This window comes from Chiloscyllium plagiosum, unplaced genomic scaffold (assembly GCF_037043375.1).
Source record: "Chiloscyllium plagiosum isolate Xiang-an unplaced genomic scaffold, Cpla_swu_hap1 HiC_scaffold_5, whole genome shotgun sequence".
Taxonomy (NCBI): Eukaryota; Metazoa; Chordata; class Chondrichthyes; order Orectolobiformes; family Hemiscylliidae; genus Chiloscyllium; species Chiloscyllium plagiosum.
In genome coordinates this window covers 69368954-69389678 of record NW_028270143.1, presented here as the reverse complement: position 1 = coordinate 69389678, position 20725 = coordinate 69368954, and the positions used below count along the sequence as shown (strand labels likewise).

At 37.4% G+C, this 20725-nt stretch overlaps 1 protein-coding gene across 25 annotated transcripts in view; it reads left to right on the top strand.

The window, feature by feature from the left end:
- The window catches only part of tbc1d5 (TBC1 domain family, member 5), a 524363-nt gene that overhangs the window by 410672 nt on the left and 92966 nt on the right, over positions 1 to 20725 (top strand). For 23 of the 25 annotated variants that reach the window (XM_087987287.1, XM_087987275.1, XM_087987279.1 and 20 more), the window contains 2 exons: positions 11610 to 11695; positions 15924 to 16171. In XM_087987287.1, coding sequence (XP_087843413.1) covers positions 11610 to 11695; positions 15924 to 16171 — 334 coding nt within the window. The remainder of the gene's footprint in view (positions 1 to 11609; positions 11696 to 15923; positions 16172 to 20725) is intronic. The other 2 variants (XM_043690206.2, XM_043690190.2) reach the window with 1 other exon arrangement.

Below are 20725 nucleotides of genomic sequence, written 5' to 3'. Positions count from 1 at the left end.
CCCTTTATTTATACAACTCCATACTACATATTGATAAAAAAGAGGTAAACTAAATATCATTTTATTGGTTTATACATAAAAATGAGTTACAAACTTTCACCAGAAAAAGGAAATATATTTTAAAAATCTTTATTATGGCTGTAAAATCTCACATTAATATTAAACAAAATTTCAGTTCATTTGATAGTTGTGCGCTATTCCTCTAAGGTATTCCAAACAATCTCTTTCACCATATTCAAGAGCAACGCAACGCAAATGCTACCTTAACCAATATAACAACAATTTTATATAGTTTAGGTATGCTTCTTCTCTAACATTTTTAATATTGTTAAATTTTAAAAAATCAATTAATAAAAGTAAATGGTTATTAAACCAAGTAAACGCTACCACCAATATTCAAAATATACGACTTACTTGCGGTGGCAAATCGTCTTCAGTGGCGGCTAAGCGTCCACGGTGGACAAAGGGCAGTGGCTAATCGTCGATGGCGAATCTGCTGTGGCGAATGGTCCTATCCCCTCCTTATCTTGGTGTACACAGCAATCCCTGACTTTAGAACATTTGAAAGAAGAGACCAGAAAAAAGCTTCAGTTCTATTATCACTTCCAAAAGTAAGTTGCTACTTGATTGTCCATTCTCCAAGTGTCTTCCAAAAACCCTCTCAAAAGCTAAAACCATCTCTGAACCTTTAATCTTATAAGCTTAAACCTGTGTCACCTGGTTGTCTAACTTTGTAACAACCTTCAATACGTCTTAAATCCTCATCAATAGAAGCAGCAGAATGTTTCCATTGGAATTCACTCACACAACCTTTGGCATCCTGCAATTATAGTGTGTAAAACCCATTAATGTGCTTGTAGCAAGTCAATATTACAATATCATGATCTTCAAATTTCCCTTCAGGTCACCTAACTTGGAAATATGTAGCCATTTCTTCAACATTGTTGACTTAAAATCTTGAAATTATCTGAACTTTATAGGGATTTGTCACCCTATAGACCCCATAGCATTTCACAAAATAAACTCACCAGCACCAGCTTGAGGGCCAACTAGAGTTGAATAATATTGATAAATATCAGATTTGCCAGCTGCCTCAATCCCCTGACCGAATTTTTCAAAAGACGGGATATGGCCACAGTGGCACCTAGTGGCAATGACAGGCGACTGTTTTCATGGGAAATATTACATAAGTATATCTAAGAATATTTAGTTTTAACTTGATATAAAACACGTTGTGAAAGAGTATGATAGTAGACATTTGTGCAGTTGTAGTTATTCATACATTCATTTATGTTTCAGTGGAAAATTTGTAGTATTCCATACTTATATCTGGCAGTCTAAAAATTACAGGAGCAAAATATTGCAAAAGCTGGATATCTGAGACAAAAATTAGAATGCTGAAAACACTCAACAAGTCTGGCCACATTAGTATAAAGATAAACAAGGTTAAGCTTTCTAGTTAGTAATTTGACGAAGGATTTGGTTGACATCTGAAGTTAGCCACATGCCAGTCTCAAAGCCAGTGTGCATTTAAGCCGATTGATTACTTAGTTCTGAAAAAGGGGCACTGGGCCTGAAAGTTAACTCTGATTTCTCTCCACAGATGCTGCCAGACCTGCTGAGTTTCTCCGGCATTTTCTGTTTTTGTTTCTGATTTCCAGCACCTACAATTCTGTGTGTTTTCTTTTGATTATTCAGTTCTGGCTGCATAATTATTGTTTGTTTATTATATGATGAAATGTGTCTACAATGTTATAATAACGTGTAGAATTTGGATTCTTTTAATATGAGAGGCTAGTGCTATGGACTATTTATATTTGGAAATCAACAAGTCCTTGAGAAAAGTGACCCAAATTTACCAGTTCCAAGAAGGTATGACTGTCATCAAGGGTTTGGGAAGGTCCTTGGAGTGTCAGTGGAACAAGATTTTATAATTTTGGGTTCATAATAGGTAATGTTAACACATTTAAGGCCATTACTTTATCAGTTCAGTCCAGAAAACACCAGATTTGAACCAAAAACAGAAATTGATGGAGAAACTCAGCAGGTGTGGCAGCATTTGTGGAGAGAGAAATAAAATTAACTTTTCGACTGCAGTGACCTCATAACACCAGCGTTACGTTTAGAAGGAAATTTTAGTTTGTTTTCTAGTAGGAGATTTTTTTAAACTTCAATTGAAGGAAAGCCAGTCAGCCTAGCAGAAGTGTCTACTCTTTGAAGCTTCCAGGCCTGGAGAGTTTGGATTGAAATCATTGGAATTGGAAAGGTTTCGGGCCTCAGTTCATGTCAACAGGCATGGGAAGAAATAATCAAGTCGTCTCAACAAGTATGTAGGGAAGAACCAGAAAGGAGTCAATTAAGTAGAAGCGCCAAGAGTTGAGATATAATTGTAATTTCTCTGAACTTCAGTCTCAATAACAAAGTGGGAAACAAGTTGTAACTTTGTTTTAATTTTAGTATTAAGATCTTTCCAGCTGTAAATATATAGTTTGAGTTGTTTGTTTTTGTGTATTAAGCTTATGTTCTACTGTTAAAGAACCTGTACAATCTTATGAATATGTTTTGACCAATCACCATGTTAACAAACAAATAAAAATTGAATAGATGATCAATCAAAGTAACTTTGTTTGCCCAGTAGTACCATCAGCTGGGATCATAATTTATGGTTAGGTAGCACAGAGAGTTAACACACTGTTGGATTCTGCGACATGTGACGGCTTGTATCCGAGGATCCTAAAAGAGATAGCTACAGAGATAGTAGATGCATTGGTGGTAATTTTCCAAAAGTCATTAAAATCTCAAGAACATAGAACAATACAGCGCAGAACAGGCCCTTCAGCCCTCGATGTTGCACCGATCTGTGAACTATTCTCAGCTCATCCCCCTACACTATCCCAAAATCATCCATGTGCTTATCTAAGGATGTTTAAATCTCCCTAATGTGGCTCCAGCAAGGAGAACAAAAATATTTCATGATCTGGACTAGTGTGGACACTGAACCATTTATAAGGTGCAATGTTATAGCAATTAATTTATTCTGATCAAAATCCCTGATCAAAATGTAAATGGCAGCAATTCTACCTAAAGCATTACAGCTTTGTTGAAGGAGGTATCAGTCACTAACTGAAGTCAACATTTGTTAGTGAACAAAAGAAATGATCAGCAAGTTTGCAGATAACGCGAAGATTGGAGTAGCAGAAAGCATAAGGGACTGTCAAAGAATACAGGAGGATATAGATAGACTGGAGAGTTGGGCGGAAAAGTGGCAGATGGCTTTCAATCCAGACAAATGTGAGGTGATGCATTTAGGCAAGACTAATTCTAGAGCGAATTACACAATGAACAGAAGATCCTTGGGAAAGGTTGACGAGCAGAGAGATCTGGGAGTGCAGGTCCATTGTACCTGAAGGTTGCTGCGCAGGTGGATAGAGTGGTCAAGAAGGCATATAGTATACGTGCCTTCATTGGACGGGGTATTGAGTATAAGAGCTAGTAAGTTATGTTAACATTGTACAGGACGTTGGTTTGGCCCCATTTGGAATACTATGTACAGTTTTGGTCACTACATTACCAAAAGGATATGGATGCTTTGGAGAGGGTGCAGAGAAGGTTTACGAGGATGTTGCCTGGTATGGAAGGTGCTAGCTATGAAGAGAGGTTGAGTAAGTTAGGTTTATTTTCATTAGAAAAAAGGAGATTGAAGAGGGACCTGACTGAGGTTTACAAAATCATGAAGGGTATAGACAGGGTGGATAGAGACAAGCTTTTTCCCCAGAGTGAAGGATTCCATAGTGAGAGGTCACACTTTCAAGGTGAGAGGTGGAAAGTTTAAGGGGGATACACGCAGCCAAGTACTTCACACAGAGGGTGGTGGGCATCTGGAACGTGTTGCCAGCAGAGGTGGTAGAGGCAGGCATGGTAGATTCATTTAAGATGCTTCTGGACAGATGCATGAGTAGGTGGGGAGCAGAGGGATACAGATGCTTAGGAATTGACCAACAGGTTTAGACAGTATATTTGGATTGGCTCAGGCTTAGAGGGCCGAAAGACCTGTTCTTGGGCTGTAAATTTTCTTTGGTTTTGTTCTTTGTTCTTTATCTATTATTACAAAAGAACTGCAATCTATTAAGAAAGTAATTGAACATTTGGAAAATCATAATCTAGTCGAGCAGAGTCAGCATGGCTTCATGAAAGGGAAATCAATTTGACTAATTTATTAGCGTATTTTCAGAAGCATCAGCCAGAGTGGATATAGGAGAACCAGTAGATGAGTTCTGTTTGGAGTTCCAAAAGGCATTCAACAAAATAACTCACAAAAGGTTAAGTCATAACATAAGAGTCTACAGTGTTGGAGGTGATACATTGGCATAGATAGATAATTGGCTAATGGGCAGGAATCCTTTTCAGACTGGCGACCTGTGACCAGTGGGGTTCCACAGGAATCTGTGTTGCAACCACAACTATTTACAATATATATTAATGACTAAGAGGAAGGAAGTGAATGTACTGTAGCCAATTTGCAAACAATAAAAATTGGGGGAAAGGTCAGCAGCAAGAGGGATACAAATAGTTTACAGAAAGGTATTGATAGATGAAGTAAGTGGGCAAAATGTTGGCAAATGCAATATAATGTGGGTAAATATGATCATTTTGGAAGAGAGAACAAAAAAAAGAATATTATTTAAATAGAGAGAAACAGCAAAAAGCAGCAACACAAAGAGACTTGAAGCTTAACTCACAGGTGCAGCAGGTAATCAGGAAGGCTAATGGAAGGTTGGTCCTTATTTCAAGGGGGTTGGAGTGTTAGAGTATAAGAGTAGGCAAGTCTTACTGCAACTGTGTAAGGTGCTGGTGAGGCCACATCAGGAGTACTGAGCAGTTTTGGTCCCGTTATTTAAGGAAAGATATCATTTCATTAGAGTCAGTTCAAAAAAGGTTCTCCAGGATGAAAGTATGGAGAGTTTTCTTATGAGCACAGATTAAACAGATTGAGCTCTATCTAGGAGAATGAGAAGATTCTTAAGGGGCATGTCTGGGTAAAAACTGAGAGGATATCTCCCCTTATGGGAGAGTCAAGGTTCAGAGGGCATAGTCTCAGAATACAGGGACACCAATTTAAGACTGAGATGAGCAGGATTTTTTTTTTCTGAGGGTTGAGAGTCTTTGGAACTCCTTGCCAAAGAAGGCTGACTGCTTGTGTATATTTAAAGCTGAGATAGATAAGAGTCTCAAATAGATAAGAGTCAGAGAATTAAGAGTTGTGGGAAATATATGAAAGTGAGCGGGAGCAACGTCGGATGTGCAAGTGTGTGTGCGAGAGACAGAGTGTGAGTGTGTGAGAGAGAGAGAGAGAGACACACACACACAGAGAGCAATGCCGGATCAGCCATAAGCCTGTTGAATCGAAGAGCAGGCTCACTGAGCTGAACAACCTATCCCTTTTCCTATTTCTTATGGTCTTACTGTCAACTATTAAGAATGCTTAAAAATCCATTCAGAATGCATCCACTTGGTCAGTATTGGCTGGAGTAGGCATTGTGCAACCCTTGAAGAAGATTCAGTGGACTGGAAACATTAACTCTGTTTTCTTTCTACAAATTGCATGCAATTCTGGTCTTCCTATTGGAAGGATGTTGTGAAACTTGAAAGGGTTCAGAAAAGATTTACAAGGATGTTGCCACCGTTAGAACATAGAAAAATACACCGCAGTACAGGTCCTTTGGCCCTCGATGTTGCGCCGATCCAAGCCCACCTAATTACAGCATTTTAAAGGCATCTGGATGAGTATATGAATAGGAAGGGTTTGGAGGGATATGGGCCGGGTGCTTGCAGGTGGGACTAGATTAGATTGGGATATTGGTCAGCATGGACAAGTTGGACCGAAGGGTCTGTTTCCATGCTGCACATCTCTATGACTCTAAATGCTGCCAAACCTGCTGAGTTTCTGTGGCAATATCTGCTTTTGTGTGTTTTGGATTTCCAGCACCTGCAAATTTTTAAAATAATCTTAATCTCTTCGCCTCACTCCAGCCTCTTTCAGTGAAGGGAATGCCAGAAGCAAAAGCAAGCATACCTAAAAATAGGGTAGCAGCATGACAAAGCTACAAGACAGGACTACTTATATAACTAACATGCAATAGGCAATAATAAGTGATTCTACAGCCAATAGATCAGATCTGCATTCTGTTATTCCTGTCACCTATAGTGGTGAATGGTGGTGGACAAGTGAAAAACTCAGAACACCCAGCAAATATTCCCCCATCCTTAATAAAGGGGAAGCCCAGCATATCAGTGCCAAAGTAAAGGCTGAAGAATTTGCAGCTATATTTACATAGAAGTACCAAGTCTATGCCTTTGTTCATCCAATTTGGTCCAATGCGCACCATGTCAAGAAATAACTTCAAACACTGCACATAGCAAACACTGCGTATAGCCAAAACTAACAGCTTTGTCAATAATACTGAAAACTTGTGCTGCAGAGCTAGCTGCACTCCTAACAATGTCAAAAACTACCCAAGTATGTATTGTCTGGCCAGTTTCCACCCCATCAGTCTACTCGTGACCATTAGCAAAATGGTAGAGGGCATGTCAATGGTGCTTTCAAATAGCACTTAGGCAGCAATAGCATGCTTTCTAATGTTCAATTTAGATTGCACAAAGGTCATTCAGTACATGACCACATTACAGCCTTGGTCTAAACATTTACCAGTCTGTATCATCAGGAAGCCCTAGCAAAACTGAAGTCAACAGGAATAAGAGGGAAAAGTCTCCACTGGTTCGAATCAGACCTGACACAAAGATGGTGATTGTGATTATTGGAGATTGGTCATTTCACCTCCATAACAATTCTGCTGTAGTTCCTCAGAGTGCAATCCTAGGTCCAACCATCTTCAGCTCCATCAATAAATTACCTCTATCATCAGGTCGGAAATGGAGTTGGTCCTTGATATTTGCACAATTTTCAGCAACACTCCCAACTCCTTAAATATGAAGCAGTCCGTGTTGATATACAGCATAACCTGGGTAACGTTCAGTCTTGGAATGATAAGTGGAAAGTAACACACGGGTCAGACAATGACCATCTCCAATGAGAAAATCTAAACATCTCCTTTTAGCATTCCATGGCATTACCATCAATGAATTTCCATCATGAAAAAAATACCATGGCTACAAGAGCAAGTCAAAGGCTAGGAGTTCTGCAATGAGTAACTTACCACCTGTCTCCCCAAAGTCTATCTACCATCTTCAAGGTACAAGTCCTGAATGTGATGGAATCCTCTCCACTTTTCTGGATGACAACAACACTCATTGTCCACACCATCCAGGACAAAGCAATTGGCTTGTTTGGCACCACATCCACTCCCTGCAACATTGATTTTCTTCACCATCAACAAGAGTAACAGCAGTATTCTGATGTAAACTGAGATTTACATTGTTAATATAATTTATTGTAATTTTGGATTTTTGTTTTTTGAATTAGCAGCCTATGCATTTTCTGTGTCTGAAGTTAATTATTTCCTTGTAAGTATTTCTGCAGCTGTGATGATTTATCTTAAAAGTTTTAAAAGCATGGTATTAGATTCAATAGGCTTTTGTACACACTGATTATTTTGTGATCCAAAAGCTAGATAATGAGGACCTCAACATTTGCCAGGTTTAATATAGCTCCAGAACACTTTCAGGGATAAACCCATAGCTTGGAGAGAGGGTTTTATATTTGCTACGAGTTTTAAAGCAGTCCCAGGTAGACTGTGGATTACTATGGCTGTATAGACCAATGTTTCCAAGCTGGGGAGGATATACTGACCTATCTTAAGAGTGAAGAGTTAGTATTAGACCCAGACACAAATGTTGTGCTAAAACTCTGACAAGATTCCTTAAAGCTCAGTATATTTAAGTTCAGATGAACAATAGCCCCAGAAAGAAGCAACCTATAGTCTAGTCTATAGATTGAAGTGGCAAGTGTCTTAAACCCACCAAGGTGTTAGATACAAAGATTCTGGTGTGAATATTGTATAAGTGGTGATTTATGTCTTATACTGGTATGTGTTTTGAGCGCTATACAAAAGCTGTTTTGGTTTTAATTTACAAAACAGCGTTCTGGGATTAATGGGATTATACTTTTTTTCTGTATGTTTGAAAACTTGAAATTTGGATGATAAGTAGATAGAATGGTTTAATTTAATATTATGTCTTTTGTTAATAAAATACTGTTTTATTGTTGAAGCAAAATCTCTAGCAATCATGCTTATATTTCTGTGAGAGACATTTTTGTTAAAACCAAAACAAATCAAAAGTTAATGTATCAATCCAGATTTCAATCTGCGATCTGACCTGTCAAATAATATCAGCTGGGATTATAAAGATATGTACCATGTACAAATGCTTGAGAGTGCCACCACCTGCAAGTTTCCCTCCAAACCACACCATGCTGACTTTGAACTATATTATTGTTTCTTCGCTGTCGCTCGGTCAAAATGCTGGAACACACGCTTTAATTGCACTGTGAAAGTGGCTACACCATATGGACTGCAGCTATTTAGGACGCCAGCTCATCACCATCTTCTCCAGGGCAGTTAGGGACAGTCAATAAATGCTGCTCTAGCCGGAAGTATCCACATCCTGTGAACAAGCTTTTAAAAAAAAATGCACAATGTAGGAGTGTGATGAAGTAATTGCTCCTATCCTGGCTTAGTGCAGCTCCAACAAGCTCAACATAATCCAGGACAAACCTCAGTTGGCATTCTGTCCACCACAGAATATGGCAGTGGTATGCACCATCTACAAGAAGCACTGCAGTAATTCACAAAAGCTCCTTCAACAGCACATTCCAAACCATGGCCTGTATCATTGAGAAAGGGGAGGACAACTGATGCTGTCAAAATCAAAACATTAATCAAGATTCTGGAACTCCCTTTCTTACAGTTCTGTAGGTATATCTACCTTACATTGACTGCAGCAGTTCAAGAAGGCAGCTCACTATCACCTTCTCAAGGGTAATTAGGGGTGTGCATTTAATACTGGCCCAACCAGTCGCACCAACAACTACATGGAAGACTAATAAAAGAAATTCCTCTGCCCCTAAAATAATTTCAACTTGTAATTAGTTTCAGAAATAAATTGTTCTACATGTCAGAATACATGCACTTGCATCACAAGGACCTACTATTGCAAATGTTTGCTTGTCTTTCTCAGCAGTGGTAACTGTCTCGAAAAGAAACATTCTGATGAGAAAGAAATTGAAGGTCAAGCAAGCATCTCCAGGAAAACTTAAACCCGACAACATTTGCATGTATTAAGTTGTGTTCAAATGTCTACATACATCACAATTGTTTTTTGAGAGGAAACTTCAACAGAAAACGTGAAAGATATTGTAGTGACCACTCTATTCTAGACATTATGACATAGAGTTTCTTCCAGGAGCAAATTCAGCAGAATGCTCTGATTTTTGCCAAAGCAAAGTTATGCTGCAGTTTACGTACAAAGCTACCAACAATAAATCCAACTGTAAAATCTCTCTGGAATCTGCATAGTCAAGTATTGTAATCAATCATTATTGATTGCGACTGGAATGGCATTCTTTCAAAGAGGCATGGGTTTGCCAAGAAATTAGCCATTCTTCAACAGATTGATTTAATGTTCTTAATCTTTCTTTTAATAGGCTTCAGTTGACCACTGGTTACTGTTGTCTTCAATTAACTAATTACAGATCAAGACACACTGCTTGATTTCACTACCAGTAATGGGTCTTATGTATTCTGATCAGTTTGACTGATTGACTTTTAAAGCAATTGCAACAGAATAAGTTAACCTTGTCATCCTTGAGTTGATGCATGTTACTGAATCTGAGAAAATGTGATGAACCTCCTAAGTCCTGAATAAGTACTGATGGCAGAAACTTCTCATACAAACCTGGAGCCAGGACCAGTTTTATGGGCTGGAGCTGTTTCAAGTAAACAGTTGAACCAGCTTAAAACATTATCAAGTCAAATGTTATGGGGTGATAAGGCAGTAGCAATTCACTGTGCTTAAAATTCCATAATCTCAGATCAACAGCTTTTTTATATACCATCTTTAACAGAACAAAATGTCCCATGGCATTGCAGAGTGGCATTATAAAGCAAAGAATGACACCAAACCTCTTACAATAGCTGTTGGGTGACATGACCAATCAAGCGTATGAATTACAAGGAGGAGTAGGCTCTTCGGCCGTTCTCGCCTATACTCTTAACTAAACTCCAGAATTCCTCCACAACCCCTCACTCCCTTTCTTGCCAAACATTTATCTACATCTGCCATAGAAGTATTCAAAGACTCTGCTTTCACCACCTCTTCATGAAGAGCATTCCAACAACTCTTGACAGTGAGAGTCATAGAGATGTACAGCACGGAAACAGACCCTTTGGTTCAGCTTGCCCATGCTGACCAGCTATCCTAAATTTAACCCCGTCCCATTTGCCAGCACCTGACCCATATCACTCTAAACCCTTCCTGTTGATATACCCATCCAAATGTCTTTTAAATATTGTAATTGTACTAGCCTCCACCACTTCCTCTGGCAGCTCATTCCATATACTCATCACCCTCTGTAAGAGAAAGTAGTCCCTTAAGGCCCACTTTAGATCTTTCCCCTCTCATCCTAAACCTCTGCCCTCTAGTTCTGGACTCTCCATCCCCAGGGAAAATACCTTGTCTATTTATCCTATCCATGACCCTCATAATTTCATCAACCTGTAAGGTCACCTCTCAGCCTCCGACGCTGCAGGGAAAACAGCCCCGGCCTATTCTGCCTCTTCCTATCGCTCAAATCCCCCAAACCTGTCAACATCCTTGTAAATCTTTTCTGAACTCTTTCAAATTTCACAACATCCTTCCAATAAGAAGGAGACCAGAATTGCAAACAATATTCCAAATGTGGCCTAATTTTTTCTCATCTCTGTCTTAAATGGTGATTTTTTTACTTTTGAACCCCTATTTCTAGATTCTTCCTTGAAAGGAAAAATTTATTTTACATCCATTGCATCAAGACCACTCAGGATCCTGGATGCTTCAATCCAGTCAGCTCTTCGTTTTCTAAATTATTCACAAGGTTTGAAAAATGACCAAAAGAAGGACAGTGTGATGGTGTGGAGACGTGTCAGGGGGTTTTCCAGCGGCTGGGACCTCCACAACTGAAGGCAGAGAAACCAGTGGCTGAACAAATATGATTGGGAATGCAACAACAGGACAGAATTAGAGGATGGCATGTATACCTGAGGGTTATGGCATTGAAGGAGGTTGCAGAGATAGGACAGGAAAGGCAACAAAAATCAAAGATGGAAATTATGTGGAAATTCCAGGCCTCAAGTGAATAATACAGTTAACTATGAAATACTTGATGATATAGAATGTGTTCAACCAAATATGCTGTGAGATTTCATGCAGGTTTCTTAAAGCATTGACAATTTTATAATCCAAGTAGCTTTGACCTAATGAGATTGATACAAAATTTAAAAGTACTGTCATTGGTACTCAGTTGACAAACTTTGGAATTAATTTTACAAGATAAGGTAATGTACAGTATTTTTTGCAAAGCTTGTAAATTTGACTCAAACTTTATTCCTTCCCAGAACAATCCAAGACCTATGAATTACCAGTTCCAACAGAATCTAGATTATTACAGGACACGTGGTGCAGAAATTGTGAATAAGACACGGTAGGATTTAAATATATTGTTACTCTTGTTATGTGTACCAAGTTTTTTTTTAATGCACTTTGAATATCATGATTAAGTGTGTCAGTCCTTTCTTAAAAAAAATAGGATTAAGATTTATGCCCTTGTGGTCTGTTTTTTCCATGAAATGAGATTATAGCTGAACTTGTACATGAACTTCCCTTTCTCCCTCTAAGAATATGTTGATTTTTGCCATGAATATATTTAACTGAGCACCCACAACTCTTGGATGGAACACCAATCCTAAACTCTCCAGCCAGGGAAATACTCTGTCAGCATCCATATTGTCAAGCTTTATGTATTTCCATCAGACTTTCTCGAATTCTTGTAAACTCCAGAGAAGATAGACACGTTCTATTTCATCACCCCTTATCAGACAGCCGCCTTCTCCCAGGATTCCATCTAGTAAATATTCATTGCACCCACCCTAAAGCAATGCTTCTTTACATAAGCAAATCAAAATTGTATACAAAATTTCAGATGTGATCTCACCAAAGCCCTGCATAATTGCTGCAAACATTTTTAGTTATACTGTAAACTTCTTGAAGACAAGGCTACCATTTGCTTTCTCAGTAGCTAATAGAACCTGTAGTTAGTTTACTGTATTTGTTCACAGTGTTACAATCCTTGCAGGGAATATCAAATCAACCAAATTTACTAAATGAAGAAGTTGCCAACAAAATTTCACTTTTTACTTTTTGTAACATTTAACATGAATTAACAAGCAACAGAGAGTTCAAATGACATTGCATATAGCACTTTAAATAGCCAATATAATAAAGATCTATCTAACAAACCACAAGCACCCACCTCTCCCTTACTCCCATATGCAAACAAATTTAAGTCCAATATTTTTGGACTTGTTTTTCACTTTTTCACTTAACTAAATTGGCCCTCGGGTAACATTCTCTAGTACCATAAGCTTCTGTTCAAAGTCCTCAGATATAGTTGGCACTGATAAAGCCTATAAATGTTCACTCTTTTGGGTCAGGCCATACTCTGACACCGTAACTTTCCAGAGTTCCTTTCTAGCCAAGCAATCAACATTATCTGGTTTTCAATCTGGGCCCCTGTTGAAAATGTCTAAAGTATTCATACTGCTTTTAATATTTTGTTCTTTTTAGTTTGCTCATACATCACTTCCCCAAGAATCTTTTTCTTCTTACTACTCAATAGAAAACTGACCATTTCAAAATGAACCTTACTGACTTCCCTTGACAGGAACTCTGTGTACCTTCTCCTGAGTCTGCTTTTACTCTGTGCTTTCAGCTGTATGCTGATTGCTTTCTTCTCCAGCTTTTCCTTGTCTCTGGTGCCATAGCTTCTGTAACTTAATTTCCTTTTTGCTGGCGCTACTTTCAAAGTACACTGTTCTCCAGGACAGAAAATTCCAAAGATTGACAACTCACTGAGAAGAAGAAATTGCCTGCTTATCTCTGTCTTAAGTGGGCGATGTGTATTTTGAAACTCTGCTTCTCCGTTCTAGATTTCTTCATGAGGGAAACCACCCTATTAACATTTAGCCTGTCAATATCACTCAGAATCTTGCATGTTTCAGTACGATCACCTCCTTTCTTCTTCTTTAAAATCACCAGGAGTATAGGCTCAACTTGCTCAGTATTTCCTCATACGACAACACCTTAATTCCAGGATTCAGCCTAGTGTATCGTCTCTGAACGTTTTGTCAATGCAAGTATATTCCGTATATACTAAGGATTCTCAGACTACATGTAGTACCACATGTCTGGTTTTCTCAATACTATGTACAACTGAAACAAAATTTCCCCAATGCAATAAAAGTCTATATTCTCCTTCTTAATTATTTACTATGTCTGCATGCCATTATTCTGTGATTCATTTGCTCACTCTACAGTCTATCCCCATTTTAATAGAATTCTTCTTCGCTATTCTCCCTGTCAAAGTGGGCAGAATCGCATTTTTCCAATGTTTTTGCCTGCTTAATTCACCAGTCTACATTCCTTTATATACATTTTGTATCATCCTCTCAAATTTGTATTTCTATCATCATTGTAATATCAGGAAATTTGGCTATAATACACCAGCTCCCTTCATCTGAGTTATAATATAATGAAGTAATTCCCTGCATTAACCTGTGTGAAACTGCTAATTACAGTTTGTCAACCTGAAAATGACCCATTTATTTCAACCCCCTGTTTCCTGTTACTTACCCCATTCTCTATCCATGCTAATATATTCACTTTAATTTGTTAGGTAATCTGTTGGATAACTTTGTAAAATCCAAATACTCTACATCTGTTGTTTTCCCTTTATTTTTCTCACTTATGTCCTCAAAGAACTCAGATAACTTTGTGAAACATTGTTTCCCTTTCAGGAAATCATGTTGATTCTACTGAGTTTTTGTATTGATTTTCTAAATGTCCTGCTACTAACTTCTTAAAGGCTTCTAGCATTTTCCCAATAATAGATGCGAGGCTAACTGGCCTATAGTTTGTGCTTATTGTTTCCTACTTTGTTGAATAGAGGTGTTAAATTTGAATTTTGCCAATCTACCAATACCTTTCCAGAATACAGATCATTTTGGAAGATTGCAACTGATGCACCCTATATCACTACAGCCACTTGCTTTAAGACCGAGGATATAAGCCATCGGGGCCAGGGAACCCATCAGCCTTTATTCCCATAAATTCTCCAAATACTGTTCCCTGTGGTAATTGCATTTAATTTAAGTTCATACATGCCTTTTCCTTCTTAATTTTCTACTATTCTTGAGATACTTTGTGTCTTTTACCATGAAGACTGATACAAAATACTTGTTCAAAACTGCTGCAATTTCTTTGCTTGCCATTATTAATCCCCCAGTCTCATCCTCGAAAGAACTAACCCTTTTTATGTAGTTGGAGAAGTTTATACTTCCTATTTCATGCACTTTAATGTTCATACTTTATTTTTTCTTCCTCGATTGTTTTTGATACCTTTTGCTGGTTTCTTAACAGAAAAATTCCAGTTTTTTGGCTTGCCATTTAATCATTGCAACATTGTACACTTTTTTCAATTTGCTACCATCCTTAAATACTTCTATAGGCACAAATTGTGCAACTTTGTCATAGTCTTTCTTTCTCGATGAGATATATCTTTGTTCTGATATTTCTGCTTAAATATCTGCCACTGCTTCTCCGTCATCTTGCATTTTAACCTATTGCCCTATCCCATGATGGCAACTCTGTAATTATTCGGAGATGCCGGTGTTGGACTGGGGTGTACAAAGTTAAAAATCACACAACACCAGGTTATAGTCCAACAGGTTTAATTGGAAGCACACTAGCTTTCGGAGCGACGCTCCTTCATCAGGTGATTGTCATACATCACAATCACTTGATGAAGGAGTGTCGCTCCGAAAGCTAGTGTGTTTCCAATTAAACCTGTTGGACTATAACCTGGTATTGTGTGATTTTTAACTCTGTAATTGCTCTTCTTTAATTTTAAGATGTTAATTTCAGGTCCGAATTTCTCACCATGTGACTAAATGTTATATGTTACCATGATCACTCCTTCCAAGAGAATCCTTTCCTATTACCCATTAATTAATCATGAACTTTGTAAAATAGCAGACTTCCTGCTTGGGTTTCAGAATATTTTGTTTTTAAAACCTGACCTGACTATAATCTATAAACTTTGACTTTCAAATTTGATCAAATTTCTTTCTGCTATCTTGAGACCAGTTAACTCAAATACATATGAGAAAAAATAATTTTCAAAGAAAAGGGTTTGCCATTTGTATCTTTCCTTGTCATTCATTTCCCTTTATCGTTAGGCATTATTTTTATTTAACTTAATGATATTTTCCACCTAATATATTTCCAATATAATATAATTATTCTTAAGCTATCATCTCGTTCCCTTGTAAGGGAATGCATTGGCTCTGCTTCAGCAAAAAATTCAGATTAAAAAGTTTCCAGCCATCACACAAAGATACTGTTGTCACAATCCTGATTTATTCTTTGTGTAATTATCTTAAATTGAACTATGTTTCAAGGATGTACTTTTATTCAAAGTGTTATTTTGTGTTTGCAAGCTGTGAATGTATTTGAATTTATACCTTTTATTTACAAACATGTTATTTTCAAATTGATTTTCAGTGCTATTAAGGTGTATAGATATATTTTATATCTATATTTTTACTAAATATGGCAATTTGTACATAACATTCTCAATTTTTCAAATCATTTAGCAGCACTGGAGCAAAGGTTGCTCCCCTCAACATCAATAAAGTTTCCAGTAGCCTAATGAACCTTGGACGGAAACTAATAAATCCAGCTATTTTAGTTGGTGGCACCAGTGGTTTCCCAGTTGGAACGAACTGCAGCAGCAATCCTCCAACCCATCCATCCTCCCACAAAGCTTTGGCAGAACACACCCAACAACATCAACAGCAACGAATGATGAAGTCTGAAAGCATGCCTGTGCAGCTTAGCAAAGGTAAAAGTTTACAAAATATAAATTGTGTGTTGTATTGTACTAACTTGGGTAGTGATACAAAATTATAATTTCTTTGAGGCTTTAGTTCATCAGCTAGTTTGATTTGTGAAAGATTGGTTAGAGAGATCCTAAAGTTGAATAATCACAAAATGCGGGTATGGAACACCATTATGTTATCTCATAGCCTGCAGTCTTATTACTTATTCCCCTGAAATTGTTGGTCCTATTGTCTCATTTTATCTTTACTATTTTTGCAATGTAGGGCAGATACTTCTCAACCCTGGTGAGGTATGAGGGCGGGGAATTTTTAAAAATGCTTTCATTGGGTCTTTTAGCTAACACCTTCTGCTTTCAAGCAATCGTGCTTGAAATTGTATGATAGCAACAGGCAGCTAATAATGAGAAATTAAATTCCCACTCAGGAGCAGATTGACAGTGATGTCATGAGATTACTCGTGGTAAGAATGCCAGCTTCTGATATTCTGTTCTTTTTCTGTTCAGCAAGAAATAAGGCACTGTTTTTGCATTAAGAATAATTTCTAAAACTGGTGCAATCTGTGACTCAGATCATTCAGATCCTGTGGAAATTTTTGAACAAGAAGTAACTTCTTTTTGGGTTAAGAATGACTGAATTCCTTCAAAATGTTCCATGCGTGTAACGGTGATCATGTCATCATTAATTTGAGTTGCATTTTATTGCATTGAATATTGTCAATGTTGTACTTGCTGCAGTGTTTGGGTATGAACGATTGGAGGAGTATGGTTTTTTTCATGCTTGATATAATTCCTCATAGTGTTCTTAGTTGAATTAGTTTGTTAAAAATTGGATCCAGTGGACTGAGTGAATTAAAACTAAAGGTGGTGGTCCTGACTGAATTTCTTGAAATTAAATATATTTCAAAATTCAGGATAGATTAACCATTATTTAAAGTATTCATTATATTGATAATCGTAAATGTAATAAGTATATCTGGTGGTTCTGACCCGTTCCTCCTTTTTAAAATACAAGTCATAGGTATTTTGTGTAAAATGTATTGTGCAATCATATATGCAACCTATCCTGGCTGTGTAATTACAACAATGATCTTAACTATACAGGCAAGTTGTTCCCTCTGAACTCTTCAGAATTAAAAATCACAATAGAAGGACAAATGTATATTTTATGTATTGCTTGTTCATTAAAACTTTGCAAATTCCTCATCCCTGATTTAAAAATAAAATCCCTTTAAAAAGTGGATATGAATGGCAATTATTGAATATTTCTGGTTGCATTCAAAATGTGCCACCTGCGCCAGAGCTTTCAGTGCAACGGAGTCACTTGTTAGACTATTTTAAGTCAGTTAACAATTACTTATATGTACACCTGTAAATTTCCTTCACTCAAAAGCATCAGTAAGTAGTTGGGTTTGTACAATAATCCAATGGCTTCTTATAAATTTGCAGAATTAAAATTTCAAGATTCCATGCTGGAATTTGAATTCCCATTCACATGATTTTCATTCATAATCAGAGTAACATAACCGCCACACTATCTAGAATGAATAATACTAAATATTTATTTGTAGTAGAGCAATAAACAGAAACAAGATACAAGTAAAACTAAAAAATTCTGGAAATATCCAGCAGGGGAAGCAGTATTTGTTGAGAAGCAAAGACAGCATGTCAGCTCAATAACCTTCCTTCAGAGCAAAAGGCACGTCTGAAGGAGTTGCAAATTACTGGATAAAAAAAGCTTTGCTCGTGATATGAAATTATGGTCTGAAATAGTTGGGCTCTGTTATGTTGGGAAGATTGTGAAGCATCTAAATAAAAGCTGAAGTTCTATTTCCCAAGATTTCATTGAATTTCATTAGGACAGTGTAACATGCTGAGTAGAGAGGTCAAACTTGGACTAGGACAATTAAACTGACAGGCAAATGGAAGCTCTGGGTAACACCTGGGTTGAGTCTCCCAATGTAGAAGAGACACACATTGTGACTCGAAAATAAACAAATTGAAAGAAGCTCAAGAAAGTCGCTATTTCGTCACTAAAGTGTGTTGGGACCCTGAATGATGCCAATGGAAGATGTATAAGGGCAGTTGTTCCATCTCCTTTTGCAAGAAAATGGAAGAGGAAGTGGAGTAAATGCAGTGAAGTTTTATTCCTTTTGTTTAACCTAACGGCTGCTGGTAAATTTGAGAAAATATTTTAAATGTTTGTGTCAATTTCATTGGGATTCTGGGATTTGCAAGTAATTGTCTAGACAAACCCATTGGCATAAGTTTGTCATATTTTGTTCATTGAGCTTTGGCCATCGCTTTCATTGCTTCTCTCAGGAGCAGAGATATCAGTATTTTTTTTAAAAATGTATCCTAATTCCTTAAAAGTTAAGTCAAATTTAGGAACTCTGTATCCAAGCAAATCAAATCTACCTTTTTTTCCAAGAAAGCCTTATTAAGCTTAGATGAACAATGGACTGTTCAAAGAGTTTTACATATAATCTCAAATGACATTTTTTTGTAGATTTGGAGAGGTATAGCAACAACATCTGCTGGGGTTCAGCCTGGTTTGATTTTATATTCCTCAAAAAAAGTCTCTGATATAGGTTCCCTTGGTAATTTGGGACACAGGCAGGTTGGTGGTATATCCAGGATAATTGGATTTTACTAGTGATGTTCCTTCTACTGTATCATGCATGTCATATAGCCTCATAGTAACTTCTATGAAATCATATTAAGTCACTGCCCATTTGTCTGAATTTCATGGGTGATTGTGCTACTCTGAAAGAAAAGCGTGGACAAATGCAGTATATAAATAGAATTTTTACATCTCACTTTGAATGGCAATTTACATGGCTGCCAGTGGATAGCTAGCATTAATGACAATGTTAATACTCCTTCCTCAAGGGCACTGTGGGTCTACCGATAGCACATGAACTGCAGCAGTTCAAGAAGGCAGCTCACCACTACTTTCTTGAGGGCAATAAATGCTAGCCAACCAGTGATGCCCATGAATTTTTTTAAAAATAGCTCATTTTTCTAGGCTGGATCTTAATAATTAGTGTATTAAAAGTTAATGTTGGAACTCCAAAAGTTCAGCAAGTTAAAAACTCAATCCTTTAACTGTTACAATCAACAATTATCTGAGTTGCAAAAGTAATATACTGTGAATGCTAGAGATCTGAAATAAAAAAATAGAGAATGCTGTAAATATTGAGCAAGCCTAACAGCATTCATGGAGAATGAAACAAGAGTTAATATTTCAGGTCTGTGATATTTCATCAGATGAAATGTTAATTTGGTTTCTTTCTCCACTTGCTGATAGTCTGAATTAATTTGACAGAATTGGATAAAGGCATGTGCTGCTTGCTATTGGGATAAGACAATCAGTGAGTATTCCCACATCAGATTGCTATGCAACAATCACTATTGGAGGAATGTATCGGCCAAAATTATTTCAGGACAGTTTTGCATCAATTTGTAATGTTTACTTAGGTCAAATAGCATGTTACACCTGATGTCTAAAGTCTCAAACGATTAATGCTGGCTTGGAGTTAATCGAAGTTTAGAACATGTTACTGTTAAGTCGATCTTGATTTATAAATTTCAGCTCATCAGCAATTCTGTAGGCATTTTAAGCAAACTATCTTCTGCACAAAGTCAAAGTATATCAGAAAGTCATACAGGCTTAGTTAACCTTGATTCACCTTGACATGATAAACTTTCCATGTGTTGTCCAGTTGGTTACTTGCTCATTCAATATAGAAAGGTAGAAAATAGGAGCAGGAGTAGGCCCTTCAAGCCAGCACCCCCATTCATCATAGTTAATCCTCCATCTCAATGCTATACTCCTGCTCTCTCTCCATACCCCTTGACATCTTAAGCTTCTAGAAATGTATCTTTCTTTCTTAAATATATTCAGTGACTTCAGTTTTACAGTCTGTGTGGTAGAGAATTCCACAGGTTCCTCATCCTCGAAGTGAAGAATTTTTTTCTCATCTTAGTACAAAATGGCCTAACACATATCCTGAAACTGTGACTCCCTGATCTGTACAGCCCGAGTCAGAGGAAATGTCATCCCTGTATCCAGTCCAGTCCATCAGAATTTTTAAAGTTTCAATGAGATCCCCTCTCATACTTTTAAATTCCATGAAATACAGGCTTAGTCTACTCAGTCTCTCCTCATTTGACATACCTACTATCCTAAGAATCAGTCTGTGAACAGTCACTGCTTCCATGGCAAGTATATCTTTTCTAAGGCAAAGAGATGAAAACTGCCCACAGTACTCCAGTTGTAGTCTTACTTAGACCCTATCCAGCTGCAATAAGACTTTCTTCTCCTATACTCAAACCCTTTCTAAATGGAGGCCATAATACCATTTGCCTTCCATACTGCTGGCTGCACCTGCATGCTTGCTTCCAATGATTGGTGTCCAGGGACACTCAGGTTCCTTTGCACAACAACCTCTCCTAATCTAACATCAAGTATGTAATACTCTGCCATTTGGGTTTTCCTATTGAAGTGGACATCTTCATATTTATCCATGTTAGATTGCATCTGCCATGTTTTTTTTC